This window comes from Cupressus sempervirens, chromosome 9 (genome assembly GCF_028749045.1).
Source record: "Cupressus sempervirens isolate cs-2001-9-10 chromosome 9, ASM2874904v1, whole genome shotgun sequence".
Lineage (NCBI taxonomy): Eukaryota > Viridiplantae > Streptophyta > Pinopsida > Cupressales > Cupressaceae > Cupressus > Cupressus sempervirens.
Genome location: NC_143126.1, coordinates 199,351,418 through 199,376,909, shown reverse-complemented (window position 1 = coordinate 199,376,909; position 25,492 = coordinate 199,351,418). Strand labels below are relative to the sequence as shown.

Below are 25,492 nucleotides of genomic sequence, written 5' to 3'. Positions count from 1 at the left end.
ACTTATGCCCAAATATTATGCTCTGCAGGGCAAGATGCAAAGGTATATTTTTGGAGTTCGTGATTTTCTTATTTTATAATATTAGATTTATGTTTCTTATTTAAACTGTGAAAAAGCTATTTTATGATAATATTTCAAATCACTCTATCAAACTATATTCTTTATCAATTATATTTTACTAAATACACAATATTTGCAACAATATTTCAGCTTTATGTGGTCTACATGGGCAGCACTCCCGCACAAGAAAATGGAGAGCCTTACACAGTAGGAGTTTCATTGCACCTTGAAATGCTTCAAACTGTGCATGGAAGGTTATAATATCTCTTATCTATTCTTAAATAGAATTGTGATTAATAACTAAATTATACTTTTATTTTGGTGTGAAACGTTGTGATCTGTTAAGTTCAAATAGAAGGGGCCTCCCAACTAACCAGAAAAAGCATCAAGTCATCAAAACAGTTCAAAAAGAATTTGATTTGTTAGTATTATTGTATTATGACATTTAACATTCTTGATTATTTGTAGTTGTAATTTTAGTTGTTATAGATTGTTTTATTCACCTCTTTGTGTAAGGTTCTACGTCTCTGATTATTAACTGTGATAAAAAAAAAATTCCATGATTATAAAGATATTCTAAGATAATTTTATATAATTGTAATGTTGTTATTGAAGTTGGGAGGCAGCAGAGAAATCATTGAAGCATAGTTATGGAAAGAGTTTTGGTGGATTTGCTGCCGTGCTTTCTTCATCTCAGGCCCAACAGCTCTCAAGTAAAACAAACTATTAATTTATTTCAATGGCTATTTTTCTCACTATTTTGAAAATATATACAGCCCTTTAATTAATATACATATTTGGTGTCTAGATATGGATGGCGTGGTCTCAGTGTTCGAAAGCAAGAAGCTGAAAACCTTCACAACAAGATCATGGGATTTTGTTGGCTTTCCTGCATCTGCTCAGAGAAACAATTTAGATTATCAGAACGATATCATCATTGGTGTTTTGGACACAGGTGAAATTATCAAAACAAGGAAAGCTTTCTGGTTGATAGAAACTTTTTATGGACTTCTCAACTTCCACTTTAATTAAAATTTGAATTACAAAGACTAGTTTTACCATTGATTGTAAAAAAATTGTAGTTTTATCATTGAAAAAACTAGTTTTATAACTGATTGTAAAAAAATGTAGTTTTATCATTGAAAAGACTAGTTTTACCATTGATTTTTTTTTTTAAATGTTGTGTTGTAGGAATATGGCCAGAATCAGAAAGTTTCAGTGATGCTGGATTTAGCCCAGCACCATCTAAATGGAAGGGTGGATGCCAGACAACATCAGACTTTACTTCCTGCAACAAGTTAGACTCCTGCATGTTCTTATTATAAATAGTATTTCATTGATTAACTTATAAAATTTATGTATAGTTTCTTCACATATATTGTGAATGTACATTAATATACATGTATGATTTTTTATCTTAGTTTCTATTTCAATCATAATATCTCACAAGTCTATATCTCTCCTATTTATCAAATCTATATATCTTTCTACCAATTTTTTTTTTTAAATTAAAAACTATACACCTTTTCAGTTCAATTTAAATTGGTTTGTAACATTATTTTTCATATGCTAAATTAAGTTTGTATTATTTGTTTGTTTTAATAAAAATAATTTATTGCACCAATAAAATTTTAACACATCTTTAAATGTAGAAGTAAATAACCTTCCACTTATGTAGCTGAAAATGTGGCTAATTTATTAGAAAACTTGTGGGGGTAAAGTATTACCGTAGTTTCTCAGATGATCCACCACCTGAAGGAGATTATTTCTCAGCAAGAGATGGAGTTGGCCATGGCACACACACCTCCTCTACTGCTGCTGGAAATCATATAAACAATGCAAGTCTCTTTGGAATTGCTCAAGGAGATGCACGAGGTGGGATCCCTGGTGCAAGAATTGCTATGTACAAGGTTTGTTGGGCTGATGGATGTAGTGACGCAGACATTCTTGCAGCATTTGATGATGCCATATATGATGGCGTAGACATTATTTCTGTCTCACTTGGCACAGATTTTCCTCTTGACTACTTTGAAGATGCCATTGCAATTGGATCATTTCATGCAATGAAGAGGGGAATTTTGGTATCAAATTCAGCTGGAAATTCAGGACCTTATAGATCTACTGTTGCGAATTACTCTCCATGGTCTCTAACTGTGGCTGCAAGTACCGTGGATCGCAAAATGGATGCTGAGCTTCTTTTAGGAAACAACTTGTCTATAGAAGTAAATATCTCTCCTCTATGAAAAAATTCTCCTTGACTTTTTCTTAAAATGTTTCTTAATGCCTGATTTCAATTTTGTTTAATCTCTATAGGGAATTTCTGTAAACACATATACTATGGATCAACCATGGTATCCTTTAGTATATGGAGGAGATGTTGCTAATGTATCTGGAGGGTTTAGTTCTGGCGACTCTAGGTAATAAAAATATTTTGTATACAAATTTTGAAAGATAAATTAAATTAAAGGATAGTATAGGAAAATATTATTTTTCTCACCAATGAAAGGAAACTTTTTATTATAAATAATTTATATTTTGATAAGGAATTTTATAAATATTGTTTTGTATTTTTAATTTTCAGTACCTGTGCATTAAATGCTCTGGATAGCACCAAAGTGGAGGGAAAGATTGTGCTTTGCAACTACACTAGTGACCCACCAGATTATTCAGTTTTTATTGCTGGTGGAATTGGTACCATTATTGTCTTAGATGATTTTAATGACACGGCTTTTATTTGGTTAAACCCTGCAACTGCGATAACGAATAAACAAGCAGAACATGTATTGTCTTACATCAACTCTACAAGGTAACTATTTTAAATGGATACTTTATAGTAATCAAATAGATATGTTGGTGACCAAGGTGGTTGATAATTTTTTTTTTTTTTAATTAGCTCTCCTGTTGCAAAAATTCAAAAAAGTACAACTCCCAAATCATTGGCACCCATTGTAGCTTCTTTCTCATCCCGTGGCTTCAATCCAATTACTTTTGACATTCTCAAGGTAATTTTTTTTCTTCATGATATCAGATTGAGTTTCAAATTTCACATTTTATCAAACATAATTTGTGTAAAAAATAATCTAAAATGTAATTAGAAATGAGATACAATATATAGTAAATATAATTATTCTGAGTCAAAGAACATAATATAATCTTATAACATGAAATCAAATTATCATTCATAATCTTTAGTATTGAAAAAGATTGTTATAATGATTCATAATTTAATAGAAGAATGTAATGGTTTCAATAATATTCAATGCATAAGTTATCTAATGTATAAATTGTTGAAAAACAATTTAAATAATATAACTTAATTGTAAACTTTTATTACGAAGTCTCACCATGTATCTTTCTATGGTTAGCCTGATATTACAGCACCAGGAGTGGACATTCTTGCATCATGGCCAAGAAATGCTTCACTTACTGAAAATAGAGAAGATACAAGGATCTCTGACTTCAATATAATATCTGGAACTTCCATGTCATGTCCACACACAGCAGGAGCTGCAGGATTTGTTAAGTCGTATCATCAAGATTGGTCTGCTGCTGCTATTAAATCAGCTCTAATGACTACAGGTAATATATACTATTCACCTCTTATCAAACACCTTCATTATTGCTAAGGTTTTAATTATTTCTTTAAAAAAAACAATTTTGTTAAAAACATTATGTTTAAAAGTTTTCAAATCTACCTTTAACAATATGTATTATCATCCCAAAAAGATCTTTAACAATAGAAAAGGAAAATTCTTATATTTAAAATAATAGATTAAAATACTAACACATATACTTAATTTTTCACCTTGGAATGCAGCATTTGTAATGGATCCAACATTGGATCCAACTGGAGATGCAGAATTTGGGTATGGGGCCGGGCAAATAAATCCAATGAAGGCCATCAATCCAGGGCTTATCTATGATGCAGGAGTAGATGATTATATCAATTTCCTTTGTAAGGAAGGTTACAATGATACCACTTTACGTTTCATTACTGGAGATTTCAGTACTTGTGACTCCATAGAACCATCTACAAATGGAGCGCGAGAACTAAACTACCCTTCAATAATGGTTGCTACTAGTCCAGGGAAAGCTTTCAAAGCTGAAATACCTAGAACTGTTACCAACGTAGGAGATACCGTGAGTACATACAAGGCTATTATATCTGCACCCTCTGGAATAACTGTAACAGTTGTACCAGATACACTTTCATTTTCACTCCTAAGCAATAAGTTGTCATATAATGTCACAATTGAAGGTGGATCTATGCCTGGTGACACATTAGTTTCAGGTGCCCTAACTTGGAGTTATGGGAATTACACCGTCAGAAGCCCAATCACTGTCTATGCTCTTTCCGATGACCTAAGTAAATAGGTCAACATGCTATCTTTTTCGTCAGGCATCCATATTTGTCGAAACTGATTTATGTGCTCTTGCATAGATTATTTGCATTTTGAATAATATTTTCGAGAGTTGATCAATTGACAACTCGGACCTAGATAAGCTCTTTGGAAATGAATTTGTAGAGTGACATTTCTTTGAATACAATGTACGGTGGCATTTATGTTCTTGTATAAGCCAGGGAAGACTGCATTATAAACTTGGTACTATTGAAATTGTAGATGTATTTTTTAAAGAATAAAATCATATTTTATATTAATATAATTAAGAGAGAGACCATAGGTTAGGTTAAGTAAATTAAATTCTAAAAATAATCTAGATATTAACACAAACTAAAATTGTGATTTTATTCTTAGGACGTACCCCTCCAAATGCTACTAGCTATATGTATTATATATTATATAATATATCTTAAGAAAGTTAGAGGTATCTAGACTTTAATACATTTTAAAATTAATGTATTAAATTATCTATTAGTGTGATATAATGATGAGTCATAGTGTGTTTTATTTAAAAAAGGTAGACTAAGGGTTTGAGTCTAAGTAACAATGGCTAAGTACTTGCCTTTAGTTCTACCAAAACTAAAGTAGAAATAATTTAATATTTAGCACAGTTCTCATTTTGATTTAATAAATTTATTAACATATTCATTATATATTTAATTTATATAATGAAAATAAGAATATAACTTATATATGATTTTAACTTGATTTAAATAATTTATTTCTATGTACTTGCCTTTAGTTCTAGCAAAACTAAAGTAGAAATAATTTAATATTTAGTGCAATTCTCATTTTGATTTAATAAATTTATTAATATATTCATTATATATATAATTTATACAATGAAAACAGGAATATAACTTATATATGATTTTAACTTGATTTATATAATTTATTATAAATAAGATTTATTTTATAAATTTAAGATTTAAATATAACATTTAATATGAAAAATTAATTTTATTTTAACATAAACTTATTAGTAATAGTAGTAGCTATATTATTTATCTAAAACATATTTTATTAAATACTAGGTTATTTATTATTATTATTAAGATTAATTATTGTTACGTGTAAATTGCGAGTAGATTCGCAAATTACCAATGCATTGTAAACTCTTGCCCAAATCTTAATGCATAATTAATATATAATTAAATTATTTAATTTAAAATATGAATGAAAATAAATTTATGTTATAGTATACTATATTTAAAATATTTCTATTTAAATTATATTTTTTAAAAATATCCTTTTAAAGAATTTAAGATTTTATTTCAAAAAAGTATTTAACATGGAGAAATATGGAAGAGTTATTAAACTCTCCATTATAGGACATTAAATGATTTAGCCAATCAAGTCACCAATAAATAATTTATAAAAATTGTAAACTTAAAAAATTATCAACTTCATAATATAAAATATAGAGTGTATAAGAAATCAAAGCAATGCCAATTTCTAATTGCATGATATATTTATAATTTTAGGAGTTATTCAAAAAGTGATACAATAGTACTTAGCCCTAGCAAGTACTAATAATAATGTATTGTTGTAGGCTATTACAACTAAGCACTAGAAAAGTCAAGCTCAAAACTCAAATAACCTAGTCCTAGAACAAAATTCAATAAAAAATCATGTACACATAGTTTTAACAGTATCCCATCTAACTATGCTAGCACCATTACTATCATTACAGTAACTAGAAAAGTTTGAGAAAGTTTTTCTACCTAGACAAGAGTGGGGATTAACCACATACATATACGTATTAAAACTGTGTCTCAAAATTAAAAGCAACCAAGTCTAAATTGAAGCAAAAAAAAATTACTATAATAGAAACAAAAACTAAAATAAAAAATAAAAGGAAAAGGATCTAAGCATGCTCAACATTTTCCCAGTATCCAACCAGTAATTTGATGTCCTCCACCCAATTGATGACATCCTTCAGGCTCTTCACATCCTTGTAGTTTTCATCCTTAAGAAGACTAGCCTTCTTAAGTTTTCTCTTTCTAGTAATGGTACCAAACATTGTCTTCCTCATCATTTCCTTCCAAATCCTACTAATAGAGGAAACCACCACCTGAGCTTGATATCTTTTATAGCACTATTGAAGTATTATTGAGGATATCAACCTTATCCTAGAGCTCTATAATCTTAGTAGAGAAGTTCTTTTCCATACTATATATCTTGTTTTGCATGGTGGTCCAAAGGTTATCTTTTTCTAATTGACCTCTTCTTTTGACAATTTGGGCAACTGGACCTCCTCTTGAATACCTAAGTCAACTTCAATATGAGCCTCTTGGGAGTTATGTTCCTCATCTTCAATCTCATCAACCTCTTTTACTTCATAGTACTCATCTTTTGTGGAGTTGTTACCCATTTTTTCTGGAGTTCCCTCCATCTCAATGCCATAAACCTCTTCATTCTAAGTATCCAAGGTTTTCTCCTTGCTCTTTTCCTTGTAGTTATTTCTTTTTTTTGTTCCTCAACCTATCTTATCTTCTCTCCCCTATATCATATTGGATTTAGGTTTTTTATTTCCTTCATCGCTCTCCAAGTTACCATTTGAATCCTTCTTGTCCACTTCTATGATTTCCTCAAACTCTACTCTTTTTGGGGGTACCCACATGGATAGATTTCATAGACACATTTTTACGTATTTTCATTCTTAGCATGGGTTTCCAATAAGAGTTACTCCTCTAGGAATTGATTTTTAGCCTTACGATCCCCAAACTTTAGGACCCACTTTTTTAGTGATTGGATGGGTTTTTTGGGGATCTCTACCCAACCTACAATGATGAGAATAAACATGATGATACAAGACAAAAATAAGACCTTGGTGAATAGGAAAATTATCCTCATTAGCAATGCTATTAACCCAAGAAGAGTAAAGAAAAAAAAGAACATTAATCATCTTAGAAGGCCTTAACATATTAAGTAGAGGGAAATAATACCCATTGTAGGTTGTGAAGAAACCTTCTACGGTAAAATATTTCATCCACATACAAATCATAGAAAAAGGGCTAGGGAGAGAGGTTCTCATACCCATTGTTCAACTTAACCCTAGTCGACTCTTTTGTGCCTATCAAAATGTTTGTGCTTAACTTTTCAAAAGTCAACACAACCCTTCTTTTCTAGTTTCATACCTTCACAAGCTATTCCAATAGCTTCTCCAATTAGTTACAGGGTCACTACAAACTTGATGCAGCAAGAGTCTCAAGGTACCCCTATAGGAGGTAATCCAGATCCTTGCAAATAACCACACAAAAAAAACACAACACAAGAGACCAAATTTGATTCCAATTATCAACACGTTATTCATAAAAACACAAGAGATCAAATCCAATTCTAATTCTCAACACTTTATTCTTAAAATATATGTACATGCAATGTGCTTGGCTATAAGGCCTTCTAGGTTTTGGCCAAATACAATAGCAATTACTTTTGCAAGATCCCTCAAGATCCAATCCCAACACTACCTAGTCCAGATCCACACTCTGGTGGAAACCCTCAAAAGAGTTCTAAACTTGTGCTCACAAGCCCACCAAGCAATCTCCTTATTTCCCAATCCTTAGCTGTGAACCCTTCTCAAAGTTTGCTCCTCCACTTCCTCTTCTCCCAAGTGGATGAATCTCACTCCTCCAAATGAATGCCTCAAGACTCCGTAAGAGCCCCTTACTTATACCCTACTAAACCACAAGTTGGCCTAGCTCAATAAAAATAAAAATAAAAACTTACAATAAATACATGTGTAATCCACAAGTTAGCTGCAACACTCATTAAATATACAAAACTCAAATTAAATGCCAAAAGTTGGCTCACAGACAACTTGGGCAACACATAAACCATGACCAAACTGAGCATCATAAAGAAACACGCCAAGTGTGAGCATTCCACCAAACATAACCAATCTCTTTCATTGATCGAGCACTAATATGTACCGAGTCCTCTAGAAGAAACCAGGCATAATCGAGCTCTATAGAATGAACTGAACTCCCAATGTATGTTGAGTACCATATGCATTGTCAAATGTCTTCATTAATTGGGTCACTTGGTTAACACAACAACTACCAACTACTCAATTATGATTGAGTACCATCTCTTCATAGTCTAAGCATGAACCAAAGCTTAAATGAGCACACTTTATAAGTACACAAATTATCTCCAAAGTGACTACCGAGCACTCCTCTAAAGTAGTCACTGAGCAAACCCAAGATGCTCCTACATCAAAACCTCGCACTCCCAATAGTCACCGAGCCTTTGTGTCAAGAGTTGGAAAACTTAGGAAATAATAGAGTGTTATGGCCACACATCACAAGGATGTAATTATCGAGCCCAAATTTTTTGAAATAGTTCTAGATTTATTTTTTTTGTAGCTATTCCCTATGACTTCTTGACTCAAAATGTTTAAAAGGGCCACCCATAATGTATGCTTTTTCAAAAACCTAGTTTTCTTCCTCCAAGTCAGGGTCAATATTTATAATACACTACTCAATAGTTTCACTATGCATGATAACTTCTCTCTAAAGCCAAGACAATTGAAAAGGTTTCTATGAATATGCATAGTAAAGAATCACCAAAAAAATAAATGAGGTGAAGGAAAATAATTATAATGATATTTATTAAAATCTCATCCCCACTAGATCTGCTCTCCTTGTTTCTTGAGGTACAACTATCAACTAATCTAATAACTTTCCAACTGATGATAGGACATTTGTAATTAATGAAAGAGCTTGGCTCAGACTTGTCAGAATACATTTAAACGATTTTGTCTCTTTTTAGGTGCATGTATGACGAAACATTTTTAAGATAAACTTTAAGAGAATTTATGCCACATCATTTTCCTTCACCAGAACCCTCACCTATCATCTTACTAACTTCCTTGATTTCTTGTTTGATTATTATTAACAATGCCTTTTTTTTCTCAAGTACATTTCAAGGCAACGACATAATTCCAATCTTCATAGGATAGACCCCAGGTTGCCAAAAAATCTACAACTTAGTTTCCTTGTCTTAAAGTGTGTTGAATCACCACTTTATTAAAAGATAGAAGACTTCTTCTACAACTAGACATCAAACTATATAAGTTCTATAAGAATATAACTTTATTATGTAATATGCGACTATATTTTTTCTCCATAACTTTTGAACATTTTGATTCCATACCACATAACTATTCCCTCTACATGTAGTTGTTTGTGTTTATTCCTAGACTCGTAACAAATCCCAAAATCATATTCCTCTAGAGTCACTGATCAAGCCCCCAACTCCTTCTATTCTTAGGTTTCCCTTCAAAAAACCATCCACATTACACTTAAAACAACCTTCTTCTCAGGTTTTCCATCTATACTTTTTCCTATTCCATATGCTTTTCCACTTTATGTTGATAAGGATATTCCAGTTCTATTTGATTCTCAAGTCCACAATCAATGAAAGTTATAAGTATTGGAAAAGTGGCATTATTTATATTCTCCTATGATTCTTTCGATAATATAAAACTTTAATATAACATCCTTCTTTTCTTCTCTGAAAGTTCTATTATTTCTTTATTTTGAGATACATCAAGTAAAGTAGGTAAACTAGCCTCCAAAGTTTCCATGAAACCACTTGATGAAAATGAGAAAATCCATAGAGAGATAAAGATTCATGCAATGTTATTAAAATTGTAGTCATGTTAACTTGTAATCTTTATTTAATTTAATCTTATTTTCAAATATAGCCCTTTTATTAAGATTTTATTATTAGATTAAATTTAAGTCTTAATATGGAATCATATTACATTATTAATGAACTTTAGGTCAAATGATATAATGTAGTATTATAATATCTTATATATTTTTATCTATTTTCATATGTATCTTTTTTAGACCTTATTTATATCTATTATCTTATTTTTTAAATTGGTGAATCCATAGCTTGAACTATAGTATTTACTACAACTTATTATTTAAATTGAACTTTTATTTTTCCATACTTATTTTTGATTAGCTGTTTCATTTTTACTAGTGGTTTAAATGATTTTAATAATAAAATATAGCAATATTTGACACCATAATTAAGCATTAATGTTGAGCCAATTCAAGATGGCTCATCCTTCGAAATGCTACCTCATGTACAGTGACTTGATTTATACTTGTTTGTTGCAGGCTTTGCTTTTAGTTTACAATTTAATACTATAAAAAGTATGATAATTGATTTTTGTTATTTGAAATTTATTTAGTAATTATAAACTTTGTTCTCTTCAACCTTGAAATAATAGACTGCTTCATTTTGATTATTCTTGCGAGTTATTTAGCAATTCATTTTGATGGTTCTTGAATTATTTAGCATTTAGCATGATTGTAGGGCCAAGCGAAATTCATTTTCCTTCAAATTCCATGTATGCATGAAATCCATAAATTTTTGTTTGGCTCTTAGTTTACAGTGAATGGTACCTGAAACGGGTTCTTTCTCTGTGTGGGCAAGAGCATGTTGTGCTTGGAAAATCTCTTTTTTAGAATTATAAGTTTGAAATGGCTTCCTTCTCTGCGTGGGAAAGAGCATATTGTGCTTGGAAAATCTATTTTTTAAACATACAAGTTGGGCCCATTCAAAAGTGAGAAACAAAAAAAATCTAACACGACCTTGAAATTTGAAAATTCGAGTGACCCAAAGAATGACGTAGAGCTGGGGCTAGGTTTAATCCTAAATGTTTTCAGTCTATGGAAATTATCTAAAAGCAATCTCATTATGAACAACTGAAATATTGAATTAGTTTTCAGATCTAAATTTGAAAATCCATTCACAACTCTGGCATATTTTAGGACATATTCTTTTGGCAATAATGTTCAAGTAAGCCCATTTAAAAAATTTGCACATTCTTAAAATAATTTTTGGAACATTTTACTAAAAAATAACTTCTTTCAAATAATTTGGCTTATGCAATTAGGACCGGATCCACAACATATAAAATTTGAATTTTAAAAAAAGAATAAAAATAGGCTATTTCTATTTCACCTTTTGAGTAGAATAGCTTTTAGCTACCAAGTTAAAACCCTTGAGTTAGGACTTTTCTAACACTCTACAGAAAAGGAAGGGCTTCATTTAATCTTCTGTTAGTCTGTAGAAAAGTATGGGTGACAACTAAGCCTTATGATTAAAAGGAGATAACGCCCAAGAGTCTAGTGATTCTAGATAGGACTTTGTATGTTAGAAAAGGTGTTCTTTGGTTTGAAGAGCATTGTTATGCTATCGAAATTATTTTGAATTTAGATATCATAACTAATTTCTCTTTGAGAGTTGTGACTCTGGATATTATATTGTAAATTTGTTGCTAAAAAGACAATTGAGTCTAGTTTTGGAGTGGTGTTTTTTTTCCTAAAAGGATTTTCCACATATCTGGTGTTTATATGTATAATTAATTCTTTTATGATCATGAATATAGAGTCATTTTCTGGAAAGAGATAGAGAAATATGGAATTATGGTGGAGAGCGAAGAGGAGCATGGATGTTGGTTGGGCTAGGGCTCAATCCCTAGCCTATGTTTCTTGTTTTCCCTTTTTGTTGATATTCTTCCTTGTTCTTTTTGGATTGACAGCTGTTGGACAAAGTTAGTGTGGATTCCAATTTTTGGAGAGCATTTGTAGACAATTTGGGATTGGGTTTTTTGTTTGCATGGTAGGGCTAGAGATTTCTTCTACATTGGTGAGGAAAGATGGTTCTTCTCCAACTGTGCATGTAACAAGATCTAAATCATTTTATTTAAGGGAGAGCTCCAAGATGAAAAAATTTAATGGTTGTTAATAGGGTAATGAATAGTTAACTTGTGGCTATCTTAATCCTTAATTAAGTCAGCTTATCATTATTATATTATTATTTAGGTAGGTAGCTTAGCCCAGGTGTTATGTAGAGTTTTCTGAATTCAACCTAAGCATAATTAGGTATATATAGGAGGTTGTGAGTCTTATTTCAACATCATATTGTGAAGTGTGTTCTTATTGGAGATATTTGGAAGTTTCTCCTTTGAAGTGGCTTATTATTCTCAATTATTTATCAATTATTTATATAATATTTCATATTATTTCTTCTATTGTGAAATTTATTTCATTGCAAGTGGTATTAGAGTATGATCTTGACACCATAGAGGCAGGATTTTTCTCAAGAAAGAGCATAACTTTTAGATTTTAGCTAATTTTTCAAGTATTTTAAAGAGTTTTTGATAGTCCAAAATGTAGAGTAATTGGAGCAAATTTGAGAAAATTATTGTAGAATTATTATTTCTACACAATTTATTGAGATCTTCATATCTCTCACATCATTCCAAATTGGAGTATAACTTGTATTAGGTTTTTGAATACATAGTAGAGGAGCCTAAATTTTAAAGCTTGGAGAAATTGGAAAAAAAAAGCACAATATTGTAAAATTAGGAAAATTCTTTCTCAAGGAAACAAATTTGCTAATTTTTTGGGAATTTTTTTGAGTAAGGGTATCTTGGCTCTTGTAAGTTACAGTAAAAAATAAATAAATAAATTAGAGAATTTATATTTCATTTGTGTGATTTATTACAAAATATTGGTTTCCCTCATGATGAGGCCTTCAAAAAGAGGCAAAAAGAAAGCTACCACACTGGGGAAATCCTTTGATCAAGATGGGGAACCAACAGAGGATAGTAATCCCAATGAAGAACTTAGTAAATTCAAAGAAGAGGTTAAGAGGGATATGTGCGACCTACAAGGAGATATATAAGATATACGAAGCATATTAAGAACCTATATGAACAAAACAATGAAGGAGCTCTCAAGCAATCAAGGTGAAACCTTCAAGTCAACTAATATTGACACAAATTTTATTAATCCTATGGGATCTAAGAATTTTTTTCCATAGGTGGATATGCATAAATTTGATGGAAAGGATCCTCTAACATGGATAAATCAAATGGAGAATTTATTTGAAGTACATCAAATCCCATATGGACAAAAGGTCATGATGGCTTCCTTATATCTATAACCAAATCAATTCATTTGGTATTGTTGGCTTTGTACTCATAGGAGGAAAAAGGGTCTCAATATATCATGTTCAATTTTTACAAAAGAAATCCAAGCACAATATAGCAATAGTGTGACTAAAAACTTCTTTAGCCAACTTGCTAAGCTTCAACAAATAGGATCAGTTAAGGATTATATTCAAAAGTTCCAAAATCTATCCTTAAGAGTGGAGGAGAACTTGAATGATTTATTCTTTGGTGGTCTCAAGGATCACATTCAACATGAGGTATGCATTTTTTGTCTTAGCTCAGTAAATAAGTCTTTTATATTGGCACACAAGGTAGAGAAGCAGTTCTTGATTCCTAGAAAGTAAGGGACTAATGTGACAAGAGAAAAAGGATATTCAACACCTTCTCTTCCTCAACCTACTAAGTTGACTCCACAACAAATTGAGGAGAAATGAGAAAAAGGGTTGTGTTTCAATTGTGATAGAAAATATAGTAGAGGATATAAATATAGGGAAAAGAAATTTTTTCTATATTGAAGGTCCAAGTGAGGAAGAAGAGGATGATCCCATATTAGAGGACGATAGAGAGTCAGCTAAGGAATCACATGATTCTCATCTAATCATATCTTGTCATGCACTTTTAGGTTTCAGTGCATCACAAACTCTCAAGGTAGTGGTTTTCTTAAAGAAACAAAAAGTAACAATATTGATCGACTCAGGTAGTACTCATAATTTCATCAACAAAAATTTGGTAACTCTTCTAATTTTTTTTATATATCTAGCCCCAGAGTTTAAGGTTTTGATTACAGATGGGGGTACAACTAGTTGTTCAGGAAAGTGTCATAACATCGAATTATCCATGGGAGATTATCAGCTTGATACCCTAATGCATGTGATATCCATGGGTGCAACAGATATTGTTTTAGGAATACAATAGCTTACTACATTGAGAAGAATTGAGATGAACTTCCAAGAACTATTCATGCAATTTCAATCAAAAGTAAAGGTATTGGAGCTAAGGGGATTTAAGGAGAAATCCACATAGATGATAAGCTATCATCAAATGCAAAAGTTTCTTAAGAAAGTTGTGGATGGATTTGTGGCCCAACTATGTTCATTAGAAGTTTCTCAATCTAATGCTCTTATTCATCCAAATTTATAATCAATAATTGATCATCACTCAGTGATTCTTAGAGATATACCTAAAGGAATTCCTACTAAGAGGGATCATGACCATGCCATAAAACTAGTTTGAGGGATACAACCACCAAATGTTAGGCCTTAGAGGTACCGACACATACAAAAAGTTCACCATCAAAGATGAGTTTCATATTCTAGTCATCTATGATCTTCTATATGAATTAAATAGAGTTATGTATTTTATCGAGTTAGATCTTAGATCGGGATATCACCAAATTTAGATTAAGGAGGAAGATATTTGTAAGATAGAACTTCAAATTCATGAGGATTATTATAAGTTTCTTGTGATTCCATTAGGTCTTACCAATGCACCATCTACATTCCAAATTTTGATGAATTCCATCTTTGAGAATTTGTTGAGAAATTTTGTGTTAGAGTTTTTTGATGATATATTAATTCATAGCAAGACTTGGGAAGAACATTTGCAACATGTAGATCAAGCATTACAATTACTTGAAGATCATCAACTCTATGCTAAACCATCCAAGTTAGCTTTTGCTCTTAAGGAGATGGAGTATTTGGAACACATAGTTTTAAAAGAAGGAGTAAAGGTGGACCCTAACAAAATTAAGACTATCATAAAATCACCTATTCTAAAAATTATTAAGAAGCTGAGGGGTTTCTTGGGATTGACAAGATACTATAGAAGATTTGTGAAGAAATATAGTTGTATAGCAACACCCTTACCACTCTATTGAAGAAGGATTCTTTTTATTGTAATGAATCTACTAATGTATCATTTGAGAAATTGAAGAAGGCTATGGGTACAACTCCAGTGCTTGCCACTCTAGACCTCACCAAGGAATTCATTGTGGAATGTGATGCTTCTAGAAATTGGATAGGAGTAGTTCTCATGCAAGAAGGTTGACCAATTTCTTTTGAGATTCATCAATTAAAAGGTAAAAATCAACTAAAACATATTTATGAGTAGGAAATGCTAGCAATCCTTCATGTAGTTAAAAGGGAGGCCTTATTTAATGGATTGACACTTCAAGGTTAAGACAGATCATGATAGCCTAAAATATTTTTGTAACAAAGACTATCATCAGAAGAGCAACAAAAATGGGTCACTAAGATGTTGGGATGTGTCTTTGAAATTGTGTATGTAAGAAAGGAAGGAAAATATTGTGGCTGATGCATTTTTCGGGAAGAATGAAAAAGATGAAGGCTTATTGTGTGCACTTTCAATATTACAAGAAAACTAGGTGGTAGAAGCCAAACAAGAGTGGAAAAATGATGTTGCAACAAGTAATCTCATTTAGCAAATAATAAGTGACCCTAGTAGCTTAGATAAGTTTTGTTTAAAGGGGGATATTATTTGGTATAAATAGGACTTGTATCTCTACAAGAATTCCACTCTTAAACACAAGATTCTCAAACAACTACATGTGTCCCCAATTGGTGGTCATTTAGTATTTTTGAAGACATATAATCGAGTCAAGCAAGATTTGTTTTGGGAAAGGCTAAAATGTGATGTTCAAAACTTTATGGCTGAATGTTTGGTTTGTAAAATAAATAAGGGGGAAACAATTAAGACACCAGGTCTCTTGCAGCCTTTATCTATGCCTAGACAATGTTGGGAAGAGGTATCCATTGACTTTATCATAGGGCTTCCCAAATCTAAAGGTCATAATGTCATCATGGTAGTAGTTGATCACCTCACAAAATATGCACATTTCATTGCATTATCACATCCTTTTACAACAAGTATAGTGGCAAAAGTTTTCTTGGATAATATCTAAAAGCTACATGGTACACCTAAGGTTATTGTTAGTGATCGTGATCCTATCTTTACTAGTCACTTTTCGAAAGATTTATTCTCATGTTTGGGTACTCAATCGGCTCATATTTCTTCATACCATCCTTAATGAGATGGGAAAGTTGAGGTTGTTAAGAAATATTTGGAAGGATATCTATGTTGTTTCACTTTAGAAAAACAATCTCAATGGGCAAATTGGCTACCTCTGGCAGAATGGTGGAACAATAATTCTTTTCATAGCTCATCAAAAATGTCTCCATTTTTGGCACTTTCATTAAATGTGTCATCAAGATTTTAGGCAGTAGAGGACCACTAGCTTCATCAACAATAGGTACTTTTAGGACTCAGGGAGAATTTAGCTATGACACAAAATTGAATGAAACAACAAGTAGACCAACATCATAGTGAAAGAAATTTTGAAGTTTCGGACTGGGTCTTCTTGAGATTTTAGCCTTACAAACAAATCTTAATGAAGCAACAAAAAAATAATAATAAGTTATCTCCAAGATATTATGGACCATACCAAATCATGCAAAAGATTGGTAGTGTTTCGTACAAGCTTGAGTTGCCACTAACAACAAAGATACATCCAGTTTTTCATGTTTCTTGTTTGAAGAAGGTATTGGGGAAGAATATTCCTACTCAAATAGTACTACCAAAACTTTATGAAGAAGGAAGAATAATTTTGGAACTAGAGTGCATTCTTCAAACATGCATGAAGAAGCTAAGGAACAAAACCTTTAGTTAGTATCTCATCTAATGGAAGAACTTACTTGTTGAAGAGGCCACATGGGATGATGAGTTCATTCATTCAAAAGAATCCACACTTGGTTAGCATTGAGGACAATGCTTCTTTCAAGAGAGGGGGCGTGCTACGTATATATAGGGTTATGAATAGTCAACATGTGGCTATTTTAATCCTTGATTAAGTCATTTTATCATTATTATATTATTGTTTAAGTAGGTAGGTCAACCTAGGTGTTATGTAGGGTTGTGTCTATTTGACCTAAGCATAATTAGGTATATATATGAGGTTTTAGTCTTATTTCAACATCATATTCTGAAGTGTGTAATCACTGGAGATATTTGGAGGTTTCCCCCTCGAAGTGACCTATTATTCTTAGTTATTATCAAGTATTTATATAATATTGCATATTATTGATTCTATTGTGCAATTTATTTCATTATAGGAGGGCATTGAATATTGGACAAGGCATGCTTTGATATGCAAATTTCTTGGAATTTGAACTTCCTTATCTTCTCTTGAGGCATGGATCCATCACTCATGGTAGGTGGAAGGAGATATGGAGATCATGTCGACTTTGAATAGCTATTTTTTATTGTATTCTCATGCATGTCTAATCGTGATCATGTTTTTGAAGAAGGGCCTTATTTCTACAACCATGTGGAGTTATTTGTCAAACCCTAGCATTTAAGGTTTAATTCTACTGAGGATCTCCCTTCAACATTTCTAGTTTGGGTTCACTTTCCTTTCCTTCCCTTGGAATTATGGTGAGAAGACATCCTCTGTTAAATTGTTATTTTTCTAGGAAAGCCAACTACCTTTGCGCAATCAATCCCTCAATAAAAAGGTTATTTCTTTTGCTAGAATTTGTGTTGAAATTCATTTGAATAACCCATTACCAAATGCTTTGGAAATTTGTGTTGGGGATTCTTCCTGGGTGTAGTAGTTAGTTTATGAATCCCTCCCTTTCTAATGCTAGATATGTCATGAGTATGGTCTTTTACAGCATCAGTGTCCTCGTAACTTGTTTTCCAAAGGAGTGGATGGTTCTACAACTGACAATGGTGGTGGTCTAGTAGATGCTATAGGGAAAGGACAAGCTCAAATGGATAATTGTAACCAAGAGGAAGAATCAACCAGATGTCATAGGAAAGGGAAAGGCTCAAATATACAATAAGGATTGACTTACCCCTTCTTGTCCACAAACTAAGGGGCATGGTCAAAAGAGGCCTTTGAAAGATAGACTATCTGATTTAGGTTTTAATCACTTTGATGATCTAGATAGTATGGCTCTAGAAGAGGGTATTCCTCCTAGTATCTCTTCTAGCCCAATTTTCCTAGATGAGGGACCTAGACTTGTTGATGCTTATTGGGTATCCTAGGCTGTGGTACATTAGAACTATGAGGTCCCTATAGCTCCTATGTCAAATGCTCTGGTGACACCTGTGGTGTTAGAGGATAATGACATTGTTTTGGAAAACTCGTTTAAGGATGTGCTAGAGTTTGGTAAGGGTAAGGGGTCTCCTGCTCTGTTGGAGTTGACACATAGACCCTTTAAGTATGTTTCATTCACTCCTTCTCGAAGGAGTGGGCACAAAAAATACCAAGAGAAGATTAACTCAGATGAGATATACTGATAGAGTTTGGGCCAGTGAAACCATTGGATGCTCATTTTCCCCATTCTACTCAATGACAATTATTCTCTCATGCAATGTTAGGGGGTTGAATAGAAACCCTACAAAAAAAAGGGCTATTCATAATTTTGTGATTGATCATTCTCCTAATATTTTTTGTATCCAAGATACTAAGCTCTTTGTGGATCTATGGTGCGATATGCCTCTAGTATTTAGAATAATGGGTAATGCCAATGTGTTGGGGCTATGGGTAGTGCTGGTGGATTGGCTATCTTTTGGAATCTATGGAAAATTTCTCCCCTTGGTTGAGTGTCTTCTCACTAAGCTCTTTCTATGGTGGCTTCTGTTTTGGACTTAGGAGAGGTAATAATGATTACTAGTGTGTATGTGCCTATTGATTTTGTGGGAAAGGAGGAACTTTGGAAGAATATTTAGTATGTTAGAAATTATCACCTTTTTCATCCTTGGATGTTGGCAGGAGACTTCAATTCAATTTTAAGTTTGGAGGTGAAGCAAGGTGGAATGGCTAGATTGGGGCCTTCTTCTACTCTTCTTCAGCAACACATAGAGATTTTGCACCTCTTTGATGTTAAGCCTTCTAATGGTATCTATACTTTGAATAATCAAAGGACTGGGATTGATGCTATCTTAGAACATTTGGACAAATTTCTTGTTTCTTGTTTCTAGGTTAGTGGAACCCTTACTCTCTCTTCAAAAGTTCTAGATTGGAGTGGTTTTGATCATTGGTCAATCAATTTTTTTTCTACAGGGGCTTTTATTCTAAAGCATCCATCTTATGTTGGTGGAGGGATGATGCTCTTGCATATGGTTCTACTATGTGTTCATTTTATAAAGCCTTCACTATGTTAAAAGGAAGCTAAGGATATGGAATAGACAATGTTTTGGGAACCTTCACTCTTTGAAGAGGCCTGCTTAGGAAGATCTTGATGTCATACCCAGGCATATTAGAGATGAAGGTTTCTTGGAGGATCTTGGAAGGGCTAAATCCATAGCTTCTAGATTTGTAGAAGAATGGGAACTTCGAGAGGAAATTTTTTTGAAGAAAAAAGCTAGAGTTGATTGGCTCCAAGAAGGTGATAGGAACACTTCTTTTTTCCATATAACTATGCAATCTCACTAGAATCAAAGAAATATCTCTTCATTGGTAAATTATCAAGGTATCCATCTGACTTCCTTTCCAACTTTTTTCTAGGAACCTACTCGGTACTTTTCTACCCTCTTCTTTAAGGACTCTCCTCTTCCTAGCAATAAAGAAAATCTTATTTTTTCTTGTATTCCTTCCCTTATTACCTAGAAAATGAATGATTATCTCATGCAACCGATCTCTTTGAAAGAGTTGGAGGAGGTGGTCCTTAGCATGCCTAAGGGAAAGGCTCCTTTTTCTAATGGCTTTTGAATTTAGTTCTTTTAGGAATTTTTGGACATCATTAATCATGATTTTTTGGAGGTGGTTAAGGAATCCTATTTTAGCAAGTAGATGCTTCACACATTGAATTCTACTTTCTTGACTCTTATTCCAAAAAGAGAGGGGGTTAATCAATTGGAGTTCTTTAGACAAATTTCCTTATGTAATGTGGTTTACAAAATCATTAGTAAGTTGATTGCTGAGAGAATTAAAAAGTGACTCCCCATTATTATCTCAGAGGAACAAGGTAGTTTTTTTGCTGGAAGACTAAATTTTGGATGGGTTGGTTATTGCTACTAAGGCTATTCAATCTATGGCTAGTTCAAGGGAGCGATCAATGTTTGTTAATCTAGATATGGCTAAGGTCTATGATAGAGTTAAATGGAGTTTCTTAAGGAATCTTCTTCTTACCTTTGGCTTTAGCTTTGATTGGGTGAGTTGGACTATGAGTTGTGTTACTTCTGCCTCTTTTTTAGCTCTTCTTAATGGTCAACCTTCCTAGCTATTCAATGCCTCTAAAGGTCTCTGCTAGGGTGATCCTCTGTCCCCATATCTTTTCATGATCATGTATGATGGCTTGGGAAGATTCATTAAGTATCAAGTGTCCCATAATTCTATTCATGAGTGGGAATGGAGTAATGGTTTACCTACTCTTTCTCACCTTCAATTTGTTGATGATTTTGCTCTTGCAGGTTTTGCTAGGGTGAAGGAAGCTAAAGCCTTTCAACATACTCTAGATATGTATTTGGTAGCTTCAGTTCAAAAATTTAACGAACACAAATCTTCCATTTACTTTTTAGCACTCCTGATTGTATTTAGCAAAGGATTGTTGATATACTGTGGTTTGAGAATGGTTCGCTTCCTTTGACTTATCTTGGCATCCCTATTGTTGTTTCTAGGAAGCCATGACTCTTCTAGAAAAAAATGATCACTAAGCTTCAGGATAAGGTAAATCATTGGACTCATAGATGGCTTTCTACTACTGCTTGGGTTAGTCTTCTTCAATTTTTTATTCAAGCTCTTCTTACTTATAGAAGCATGGTTTAGGTTGCTCCTATTTACTTTCTCAAGGAGTTTAATGCTCTTTCTCAGGAATTCCATTGGAGTGGTAATTTTCATAGCACTAAATGGAGTTTGATTAGCTAGGAGACTATTTGTAGGCCTAAAAGAGAGTGTGTCTTGGTCTTTGATCATCTCTTTTGAGTACTCAAGTGTTGGCTACTAAGCTTTATTGGCAATGGTGCTCTAGAAAACATCAAATTTGGGCTCATATTACCACCCATTAATATTTTTTCGGTGTTGATCCTTGCTCTATTTCTACACTTCCTCCTAAAGGTTGTGGCTTTATGGTCTAGCATACTCTAAAGAATGGTGTTGTGTTAGTTAAGGGAGGTTTGTTTTGGATATGTAAAGGAGGCTCTAAGGCTTTATTTTGGTCTGATGCTTGGGATGGATTACCATCCATATTATCTATGTACCCTCATCTTTAGACTCTATGATTCTTTTCATGTTGTTGGATGGGATAAAGTAGCTCATTACAAGACTCCTTATCAATTGGGACTTTTTGTTGGTTATAAATGGAATAACTCTTCTGATTGGCCTCCTAGAGGCAAAGAGGCGGATCGTTAGGAGATTTCTTAGATTTTTGCCTCTAGGGAGTGTTCCTCTTTTTTAGGACTAGATGTTTTGGCTTAGGGAGGTACCTTGTCTGGTAAATATCATGTCTTTTCTAGGTAGTAGGAGATAACTAGACAAATATTTAGGGATGTTGAAGTCCCTTGGTGGAAGCAAGTTTGGATTAATTTTTCTTGGTCTTAGTGCATTTATTTCATGTGGCTAGTGGCTCACAACCACTGTCTTACTTGGGATAATCTTTGTAAATGTGGATTTCAGGGCCCCTCTTATTGTGTTTTGTGTGGTAATGGAGGAGTCTATCTCCCATCTATTCTTTCATTGCTCCTTTTCTACTCAGTTATGACACCTTTGGTGGAGTGCTTGGGGTTTCCTCTTTGCCCAAGTTTTGGACCCGCTTGGGCAGTGCTCCCTCCAAGTCTTCTCCTTTCCATGCTACTAGAATTTATGGCCCATAATTTATTCTTTGGCATGTCTAGCTAGAGAGGAATCATCTAATCTTCCAAGATGTTCAGATTGGTGTTATGCATCTTTGGTGGAATATCTCACATTCTCTTCAGGAAAATATTCAAGTGAAGTGTGCACTAGATGGGGGTATTGATCTGGTTGATCTTGCTATATACAATTGCCTCAATTTTCATCATTACTATGGGATTTTAGCTCAATGGTATCTAAGAGTGCTCAAGCATCCTTGGAAACATAGGAATGGATAGGTGAATTGAGAGGGGCATTAGTCTCCTCCTCCTCATAGAGTTCTGAAAATTATCATTGATGGTTCTTCCTGAGGAATCAAAGCCCAACTGATATTGGGCGAGTGGCTTGTTGTAGTTTTGGTGAAGTTAAATTATTTTCTTAGTGCATAAGGGTGACTACACTATTAATCTCACAGGGGCTTAGGCCATTTTATATGTTGTGGAATAGTGTTGTTTGTGGGAATGGTGCAATATTATCTGTACGTCTGACTCCTAAGTGGTGGTAAACTTGCTTTCCTCATAGGAGCTTGAGGATGTTAGTTGGCAGCTGGCCATTGTTTTTAATCATACTCTTCTCTTTTGTACCTCTCTTGAGTTCACTAGGTTTACTTACAATTCTCATGAATGGAATAGTGTTTCTAATTATTTGGCCAAATGAGCTTCTAGTCATGCTCCAGGATGGAATATTATGGATAGGGAGTAGCTTCCCTTTGAGTTGGTGCAAGAATTTGGTGAACTTGTTTCTTAGGATATAAATCTTTGTTGAGCCCTCCTTGTTGTATTTATTTAAATGTCTTAATAATTTTTACCCCTCGTTTTCCATAAAGGTGTTCTTTATAAACAAGGGAAAAATTCTTTCTAATCTTAAATCATTCTCTCACATTAATGAAACATATTTTTTAATATCTGGTGTACTTATGTCTAATACCCTGTGTATTTGAGTGAGATTGGAGCTTTATGACCTTGTCATGCCTTCAATGGGATACCTTTATTTGGATTGCATTAATCAAAAATTCAATTAGTAGTAGTTTACCAGTGGCATCTTAACTATATTATTTTATAACAAATTGCAAAGTCCTTTTGTAGTCTGCTTCTTTTATATTACAAATTTATTTTTTGAGGGAATTGATGACACTAAAATTTAAGGTTAATTTTGTATGTTGACTGGCATGATTTAATTGATTGGTGTTGTAATTTTAAAAGCTAAATTGTGCTGGTTTTAAAATCTCACCATTTCTCTGCCTAACTTTTCCTTTCACTTTCCCACAACAGACCCACAACAAACCCAAATTTTCTTTCACATGAGGAAAAAAAGTCATAGTTTAGCCATTGTGGTATCTACCAACAAATATTAGTAATTAAGAAGTGTTAAAATGTTAAGTGCTCAGATAACCAACCAACCAATTGCATGTTATAGTTCATTTAAGCATTTATTACTCATATCTTAGCTATCTCCATGAATTTGTGGAGAAAATAATTTGAAGAAATTAACATTTTATAGTTTTAGTGTGTCAAGAGTTTTAAATTGGCATGAAGTTATGAATCAAACTCATTGATCAAGTTCTATAAACAAAATATTGTTACCAATTTACAAATTCAGACTTACAATAGCTCGGTTAAAAGTGATTGAAAAATTAAGTGATTTCTACATTTCATTTGAAAAGTATGTTCTTATTTGAAAAGTATGTTTTCATTTGAAAAGTATGTATTAATATAGCTAATTTCCTTTGTGTGTGAAGCATCTATGCAAAAAGCTTCTCACTCTAAGCTAGATTTGTTGGAAGTTGCATGCTAGAAATCTTGAGATTTCTTTCCAAGCTCATTATTTTTTGGCTAGTCTCTTGTGTGAAGTTTGAAAAATCACATAGTTTGTTGTACAATGAGAAAGTGTTCCCAAGTACAATTTTCACTCTTTCTAGTTTCTTAGCCAATTCAACTTGTGCTAATGCTATATCATTTTATATTTTCTCATTTACTTTGCCATAGAATTTTCTTTCTAACCATTCCATTAATTTTACATTTGTATCATGGTCTGCATTAGTCACCTGGTCAACTATATCTTATAGTTGTTCTATTATAGACCTTGTTTCATTTTATGACTGCAAACTAAAGACATCCATGAAGATGTCCTTTATCTCATTCAATGCTTGCCTATACTTGTTTTATCTTCTCAATACTTCTTGTCTCTTTCTCCTATCTAGTGCACCTTGTATTTCATTTATCTTTTCTATGGCAAGGGTGCTAGATTCATAGGAGGGAACGATGATCTTCATCAAGTTCAGGATCTCCATAGTGAAGTATCCTAGCTATCTTTCTAGAGCTTGATCCTGGTGTTTGAAATTGTATTGATATCATATCAATGCTTAGCTTCTGAAGAATTCCATCCAAATGTAACATATGAAAATAATTAAAGCCCTTTCTTTCTTTTTATTCAGGATTCAATGAGATTGTGATTCATATACAAAGATCAGAGGTTCTAAATGATGCCAAATATTGCTTTTGTCATAAAGAACATTTCATTGGATGAGTAGTCAACATATTTATTATTATAAAATTAGTTTTAAGATATTTTTGAAAATGTTAAAGCCTTATCTCTTATACACAAAATAAATAAAAATTTTGAAAAAGAAAGCCAAAGATTTTGGCAGTAAATTATAGCATATTGAATGAAGGGCTTAAACACAAAAACATTTCTATTAAAGAACCTTGAGAAGATATGTTTACTGATATTGGAGGAATGAATGGAAACTTTTATGCCAATTTGATGAGATTACAAATGAGTACTACTGAGGTGCACTTCCAGAACACACAAGATATTATTTTGTGGGTAAGAGAGAATGAGCCAGATCAACAAATTGTGAAAATTCCTCTATTGCAATCATTGATTATTAATCTCCTATCACAAATAATGATTAAACTACCAAAAATAAATTCAAAGCTAATATCAAAAAATAACACAATTGCAACTTCACCAATAAAATACAGGAAGAAATTCACAATGCAAAGAACATAGTATTTTTGGACAAATCATCCCTAGAATAACTCCTAAGGGAAAACCAATTCTATAGATAAGGAATTACCTTAACTTCAGCAAAATTCCTTGCCTCTCACTGGTAGAATTTAGACAAACTCTTAATTTCTCCCACTAATACTCCTCTACTATTATCCCCAATGTTATTATTGCACCCTTGCTAAT

The 25,492-nt window shown here is 32.8% G+C and overlaps 1 protein-coding gene across 1 annotated transcript; it reads left to right on the top strand.

Annotated features, from left to right (window-relative positions):
* Nucleotides 1-219: 219 nt before the first annotated feature.
* On the top strand, nt 220-4,434 carry LOC149538173 (cucumisin-like). Its single transcript, XM_089802426.1, has 10 exons — nt 220-314; nt 676-773; nt 869-1,015; nt 1,252-1,357; nt 1,763-2,282; nt 2,374-2,477; nt 2,642-2,866; nt 2,954-3,062; nt 3,426-3,639; nt 3,878-4,434. The coding sequence occupies exons 1-10, from the start codon at nt 226-228 to the stop codon at nt 4,432-4,434; spliced, it is 2,169 nt and encodes a 722-aa protein (XP_089658552.1). The 5' UTR covers nt 220-225.
* The last annotated feature ends 21,058 nt before the right edge of the window (nt 4,435-25,492 follow it).